Below are 7,140 nucleotides of genomic sequence, written 5' to 3' on the forward strand. Positions count from 1 at the left end.
TGGACTGTTCCAATCACTGCCAGAGCCAGTTGCCATCTCAGCCACAAGCCCAGGGCCTCGTGGCCACCCCTGTTGGGCTGTGCCCTGCCCTCCTTAAAGGTTGTGAATGAGCTCCCCACTGGGGCACCCCGACCAGCTCACTCTTCTTTTGTCTGCCCTGGCCCTGATGCTGGGGTTTGAGATATCAGAACTCACTGGAAACCACCCTAAGCAGAGATCACTCTGGCTGACGCCAGGGTGCAGTCACATGTGAGGGACTCTCAGGCTGAGCAGTGTTGGCTGAGCCCCCACTGCACCTTCCCTCCCACTCTGGGGTCCTCAGCCTCCGCCCAAGGCAGGGGGGACACTTCTGGCAACTGGTGACCCAGAGATCATGGGCTGCAGGGATGGCCCTGAGTAGGCCACACAGCCATCCCGAGAGCCATCACTGGGGACACAGGGGGCCCTGCAGCCAGGGTGTCAGTGTGGGGGCAGCCCAGCAGACCCCAAGCCACCCACTGAGGTTGCTTCTCAGGGGAGCACTGGCAGGCTGTCGGCTCCTGCCTGGGCCCCGGCCTCTTGCCCCTGTCCTACCTCCCACCTGCATGGTCTCCAGCATTGCCCAAATTCACCACCTTCACTCCCAAGTCCACGGTGGTGTCTCATCCAGGCGGGTGAACACTCACGTGTTGGGAGGCTGGCAAAGCCTGGCATGGGGGGGCACCATCCATCTCCCTTCTTTGTCTCACTGCCTTTAAACACCCCACATCTATCACCTCTGCCCCCAAGGCTCCCAAGTTCACCCCATGCCAGCCTCAGCCCAACAAGGCCTGTGTTTCTGGCCAGCCCTGCTGGGGTTCTCAGGGCATCTACCCTCTCTGCTCCCCACTGTCTCTAAACATATTTCACACATTGCTGGGGCAATATATGTGACTCACAGCTTCCCAGAGCCATCCCAGAGCTGTTCAGTAGACATGAGGTGAATGAATGAATGAATGAATGAATGAATGAATGGGTGAGTGTTGGGAGCTGTCTCAGTTAGCTCCAACTGCCATAAGGAAGCACCAAGGGCTGGGCATGTAAACAGCAGGTGCTTATTTCTTGCAGTTCTGGAGACTGAAAGTCCAACATCAAGGTGCTGCTGATTCCAGTCTTTGAGAGGGCTTTCTTCCTGGCTTGCAGACGGCCGCCTTCTCTGTGTCTTCATACAGCTGTCTTTCAGTACGTGTAAGGAGAGAGAAAGAGAGAAGAGGGAGCTCCTAAATGACTCTTTGTATAAGGGCACTAATTCTGTGGGACCAGGGACCTTCATGTCCTCATCTGTCCCTAATTACCTCCCAGAGATCCACTTCCTAACACTATCTCATTGGGGGGCAGGGCTTCAACCTATGAATTGTGCAGGAAAACGATTCTGTCCATAGTGAACGCTGACACTGAACCCGCCTCCTAAAGCTTTCTCTCACCAGATTCCTCATTCTGCTTAAAGATCCTCTGCAACCTTGTGCCCCTCCCAAGGGTCCCTGCACCTGTCCAAGAGAGAGGGCAGCCTGGCAACGGGCCTGGGCCCTGACCCTTGAGCATCAGGGTCTGGCCTGAATGGGGATGGGTGTTCACTTCTAGGATCCTGAGAGAGGCAACACTGCAGCTTTAAAGGTGTCAGGAGCTCACTGTCCCCGTTTGTCATGAAACAGTTTCTCCATCAAGGGCTAAATAAAGCACACTGACCACCAGGAATGGGGCTGCAAGCTCTGCCCTGCAGTCTGCCTTGTCTGCACAGGGAGTGTGGGGACCATTAGGAGGAGGGTCCAATGTGCATTTTTCTGCCAGCAGGTCTTCCCCTGCCCCCAGTCCTGCCCAGGCCCGGGGGGTCACTCTGAAGGCATCTGGCTCTTACCCTGGGCATCTCCTGCCTCTGCCCCACTCCTCCACCCCCACGGGGTGCCGAGTCTCAGCCCAGGCTGGAGTGGCCCAGGCAGGATAGCAGGCTTGGTGGTGCCCGGCCCCACAAACTAGTGGGTGGCACAGCGTGGATGTGGATGGAGACACCTCCCCTACAGTCTGTCCCTGGCATCTGTGACACATGTGTGGGATCCCTTTAGACTCCCCCGGGAGACAGCTGTGTCTTTGAAGGGGCACCATCCCTGGATTCCCTCTGCCGTCACTGAAGGCAGAGTCTAGGCTCCCAGGGGCGGGGGGAAGCAGAGTGCCCATCAATGCCCACTGGAGTTGGCCAGTGGAGGCAGCAGCCCATGGCACTGAGAGGGAAGGCCATGGACTAGACTGTTCCAATCACTGCCAGAGCCAGTTGCCATCTCAGCCACAAGCCCAGGGCCTCGTGGCCACCCTTGCTGGGCTGTGCCCTGCCCTCCTTAAAGGTTGTGAACGAGCTCCCCACTGGGGCACCCCTGACCAGCTCACTCTTCTTTTGTCTGCCCTGGCCCTGATGCTGGGGTTTGAGATATCAGAACTCACCGGAAACCACCCTAAGCAGAGATCACTCTGGCTGCCATGCCCCAGAACCTCCCTTGGTTGGGAGCAGAGCAGTGCCCAGAGCCCAGAACCCGGTTTGAGTATGATCTTGGCTCTCAAGGGACAGGCCAGAGTGCCTCCAGGGGAAGGGGGCTGCCCAGGCAGTGGGGGTTCAGAGGTCCCCTGGGACCCGCCCAGCTGACCCAGGCCTAGGGTGATCCGGAAGGGGAGCTGCCCTCCTCCTCCCTGGGCTCAGGAGAGGCTGTAAAGGCAGCTCCTGGGGTGCATCTGTGCTGCAGAGACAACTTCAGAATCAAGTCAAAGGACAGAGAGGAGCCAGATTCAGGCACCCGTGTGACCCTCACAGGTCTCTTCAAGCTCCAGGCCCCACTCCCTGTGACACAGGTGGGAAGCTCTTGAAAGCCTCCCTGATGGGAGGGGCCGCACTCACAGACAGCACAGGGGCCTCCAGGCTCCAGGGCCCAGAGCCCGGCTACTCACCTGTGATGGACAAGAAAGGGTCCCTGTCTCAGGAAGGTAGAGGCTGCCACCTCCTGGCCCAAGGACACAGCCTCCCAGAGGAGGGGCCTGCTTCTAAGTCCAAGTCCCACCCCAGCCGGATAACCAGGGGCAACTGCCCAGGTAAACTGAGACAGCAGCAGCAGGCAAGCCAGTGCAGAGCTGGGTGACCCACAGTTTCATGAGCGGTGGCAGGTGGAACAAGGGTGTCATGGGCGGAGGGCTGGGCAGCTGCAGGTGGCATCCCTGAGCCAGGGGCCTCCTGGTGGGTAAGGACGTTGTGGAGCGAGCTGGCGCACCTGGGACCCAGGAATTCACAGGAAGGAGAGAGGAAAAAGGAAGTCTCTGGCGGGTAAACACCGTCACATATGCATGCATACACATCCACACCTGCACACGCGTCCACACCTGTACACGCGTCCATGCCTGCACATGCATCCACACCCGATCTCTTCCCTGGAAATAAAGCCAGGGGACCCTAGGCCAGCTTGCAGTGGGGCCCAGCCCTTAGGACAGGCTCCTTGGTGGGGTAGAGGTGAGGACAGCTGTCCTCCTGGGCCAGCTCCTTGGGGCTGAACCCGCGCTCTAGCAGCCTTCCAGGCTCCCGGGGGCTGGCACCACCTCCAGAGTAGGTGAGCAGGGCTGTGTGGGGTGGGCATGGGTGTGTGAGGATAGGCAGGGCTGTGTGGGGTGGGCAGGGGCATGTGGGGTTGGCAAGGGTGTGTGGGGTGGACTGGGGTGTGTGGGGTGGGCAGGGCTGTGTGGGGTTTACAGGGGTGTGTGGGGTGGACAGGGGTGTGTGGGGTGGGCAGGGGTGTGTGGGGTGGGCAGGGATGTGTGGGGTTTGCAGGGGTGTGTGGGGTGGGCAGGGGTGTGTGGGGTTTGCAGGGGTGTATGCGGTGGACAGGGGTGTGTGGGGTTTGCAGGGGTGTGTGGGGTGGGCAGGGCTGTGTGGGGTTTGCAGGGCTGTGTGAGGTGGGCAGGGGTGGGCAGGGGTGTGTGGCGTGCACAGGGATGTGTGGGGTTTGCAGGGGTGTGTGGGGTGGGCAGGGGTGGGCAGGCGTGTGTGGGGTTTGCAGGGGTGTGTGCGGTGGACAGGGATGTGTGGGGTGGGCAGGGGTGTGTGGGGTGGGCAGGGGTGTGGGGGTTTGCAGGGGTGTGGGGGGGGGCAGGGGTGTGTGGGGTGGGCAGGGCTGTGTGGGGTTTGCAGGGGTGTGTGGGGTGGGCAGGGGTGTGTGGAGTGGGCAGGGGTGTGTGGGGTGGGCAGGGGTGTGTGGAGTGGGCAGGGGTGTATGGGGTGGGCAGGGGTGTGTGGGGTGGACAGGGGTGTGGGGTGGACGGGGTGTGTGGGGTGGACAGGGGTGTGTGGGGTGGACAGGGGTGTGGGGTGGACGGGGATGTGTGGGGTGGACAGGGGTGTGGGGTGGACAGGGGTGTGTGGGGTGGACAGGGGTGTGTGGGGTGGACAGGGGTGTGTGGGGTGGACAGGGGTGTGGGGTGGACAGGGGTGTGTGGGGTGGGCAGGGGTGTGTGGGGTGGACAGGGGTGTGTGGGGTGGACAGGGGTGTGGGGTGGACAGGGGTGTGTGGGGTGGACAGGGGTGTGGGGTGGGCAGGGATGTGTGGGGTGGGCAGGGGTGTGTGGGGTGGGCAGGGATGTGTGGGGTGGGCAGGGGTGTGTGGGGTGGGCAGGGATGTGTGGGGTGGGCAGGGGTGTGTGGGGTGGGCAGGGGTGGGCAGGCGTGTGTGGGGTTTGCAGGGGTGTGTGCGGTGGACAGGGATGTGTGGGGTGGGCAGGGGTGTGTGGGGTGGGCAGGGGTGTGGGGGTTTGCAGGGGTGTGTGGGGGGGCAGGGGTGTGTGGGGTGGGCAGGGCTGTGTGGGGTTTGCAGGGGTGTGTGGGGTGGGCAGGGGTGTGTGGAGTGGGCAGGGGTGTGTGGGGTGGGCAGGGGTGTGTGGGGTGGGCAGGGGTGTGTGGGGTGGGCAGGGGTGTGTGGGGTGGACAGGGGTGTGGGGTGGACGGGGTGTGTGGGGTGGACAGGGGTGTGTGGGGTGGACAGGGGTGTGGGGTGGACGGGGTGTGTGGGGTGGACAGGGGTGTGGGGTGGACGGGGATGTGTGGGGTGGACAGGGGTGTGGGGTGGACAGGGGTGTGTGGGGTGGACAGGGGTGTGTGGGGTGGACAGGGGTGTGTGGGGTGGACAGGGGTGTGGGGTGGACAGGGGTGTGGGGTGGACAGGGGTGTGTGGGGTGGGCAGGGGTGTGTGGGGTGGACAGGGGTGTGTGGGGTGGACAGGGGTGTGGGGTGGACAGGGATGTGTGGGGTGGACGGGGTGTGTGGGGTGGACAGGGATGTGTGGGGTGGACGGGGTGTGTGGGGTGGACAGGGATGTGTGGGGTGGACAGGGGTGTGTGGGGTGGACAGGGGTGTGTGGGGTGGACAGGGGTGTGTGGGGTGGGCAGGGGTGTGTGGGGTGGACGGGGTGTGTGGGGTGGGCAGGGGTGTGTGGGGTGGACAGGGGTGTGTGGGGTGGACGGGGATGTGTGGGGTGGGCAGGGGTGTGTGGGGTGGGCAGGGATGTGTGGGGTGGGCAGGGGTGTGTGGGGTGGGCAGGGATGTGTGGGGTGGGCAGGGGTGTGTGGGGTGGGCAGCAGCCTCACAGTGGCTTCCCCTCAACAAGCCACTTCCTCTTGCAGAGGGGGTGTTGGGGTGGGAGGGTGTGGCCCAGCAAAAGGCGTGGGGGTTCCCCTGGCTCCCTGCCCCTGCTGGTGGGGCACAGGGAGGGGGGCTGTGGTCAGACCTGGTCTCTGGAGGGCCAGCCTAGGGTTCCCGTCCACCTGTCCGGGAGTTTGACGCCACTTTGAGATGACAAGTGAGGCCACCTGGGCACAGCGCTGGTGTGAGAAGGTGCCCACCAGGACAGGTCAAGAACCCAGGCCTGCCCTGCTCCAATTCTTCAGACCTGGCGAAGAGGCACCCCATAAGCGGGTGGTGTTCCAGGCCTGCCTCACCAGCTCCAGGGAGGTCAAGGTTGGAGAAAGAATTCCAGGGATGAGCCGGACATAGCCAAGAGCAGTTCATCTTCCCTGGAGAGGACAAGCTGGCCACTTGCACAGCCCGGGGGCCTCCAGCCTCTAGACCTGGTACCTTCACTCTTGCTGCCACCCCTAGATCCATACCTGTGCCCCAGCCTGAGCCACACCTAGGCCTCCAGCTGAAGTGACACTGTGGGTACCAGGCATCTGAGGTCTCCACAAGCCCCCACAGACTCAGGGTGGGAATTCCTGGGGGCCAGGGTTGCAGAAGGTGCTGCCGGGGGGAGCTGGGCTGGACAGGGGTCCTGGTTGTCCCTGCTTCTCCGAAGAGGGAGGGAGGAGGTGGCCTGAGCAGTTCCTCCAGCAGCACTCCTGAGTGGGCAGCAGCTGGGCCCTCTTCCCACAGCCACGCTGGGGTTGCCATGCCTGCAGGTCTCGGGGGTCCCCTCCCCCTCGCTGTGGTGCCGACCAAATGTAGGAGGAGCAATTCCAGCACCGAGGGGCGAGCAGAGCGCCCCTGGGAGGGCCTGGAGTGGTCCCTGAACGGTGGACTCACCTGGAGCATCTTCACACTCTTCAGGCCCACGGAAACCCTGCCTGTATTGGGGCGGCAGCGCTGCCCCCACCCATGGGTAATGACACGGCTTTGTGTAACAAATTCGAGGTTTACAAAGCCTCCCCCTGGAGGCCCCATGTGGGTGTGCGTGAGGCCCCAGCCTACCCCCGTGGCCCCAAGAAGGCTCTGCAACAAAATACCCATTAGTGCCGCCCATGAAGGGTTAAAAACCAACGACTTTCTCAAAACGTAAGCTGTCACAGGACATTGCAAAGGGTGTTTCCTAAGAACACCTCAATAACGATGTTCCAAGGATCTCCAAATTCCTCCAAGGATTACGCCCCCAAGGCCCAGTCCACACTTGCACACTCCCAGGACGGGCAGCTCACCTCCTCTTCCCCAGGCACTGTTTCCTCTGCATCCCACACCCAGCCCTGCCCATGACCTTCCCCTCTCAGCACCATCCTCAGTGGCCACACCAAGAAGGGCCTCAGATGTTGGCAAATGCCCTGGTGTCTTGGGCTGGGCTGGGGGCACCAGGGTGAGGTTGAGGCGGGAAGCCAATCTCACTGCCCCTCCCCTTC

The 7,140-nt window shown here is 62.5% G+C and overlaps 1 protein-coding gene across 1 annotated transcript; it reads right to left on the minus strand.

The window, feature by feature from the left end:
- Positions 1–2,977: 2,977 nt before the first annotated feature.
- C1H11orf21 (chromosome 1 C11orf21 homolog) lies at positions 2,978–6,998 on the minus strand. The gene is made up of 3 exons (XM_008007106.3): positions 6,946–6,998; positions 5,766–5,859; positions 2,978–3,229 (listed from the first exon to the last, which is right to left on the minus strand). The coding sequence occupies exons 1-3, from the start codon at positions 6,996–6,998 to the stop codon at positions 2,978–2,980; spliced, it is 399 nt and encodes a 132-aa protein (XP_008005297.1).
- Between the last annotated feature and the right edge of the window lie 142 nt (positions 6,999–7,140).

Source organism: Chlorocebus sabaeus, chromosome 1 (assembly GCF_047675955.1).
Source record: "Chlorocebus sabaeus isolate Y175 chromosome 1, mChlSab1.0.hap1, whole genome shotgun sequence".
Classification (NCBI taxonomy): domain Eukaryota; kingdom Metazoa; phylum Chordata; class Mammalia; order Primates; family Cercopithecidae; genus Chlorocebus; species Chlorocebus sabaeus.

What these genes read in the sequence shown, in the direction of transcription:
- C1H11orf21 (XM_008007106.3), bottom strand. Translation starts at nt 6,998, where the DNA reads ATGGGCAGGGCTGGGTGTGGGATGCAGAGGAAACAGTGCCTGGGGAAG. An exon ending in CAGTGCCTGGGGAAGAGGAG is followed by an intron (nt 5,860 to 6,945) that starts GTGAGCTGCCCG and finishes TTCTCACACCAG; the next exon opens with CGCTGTGCCCAGGTGGCCTC. An exon ending in GCTGGCCCTCCAGAGACCAG is followed by an intron (nt 3,230 to 5,765) that starts GTCTGACCACAG and finishes CTTACCCACCAG; the next exon opens with GAGGCCCCTGGCTCAGGGAT.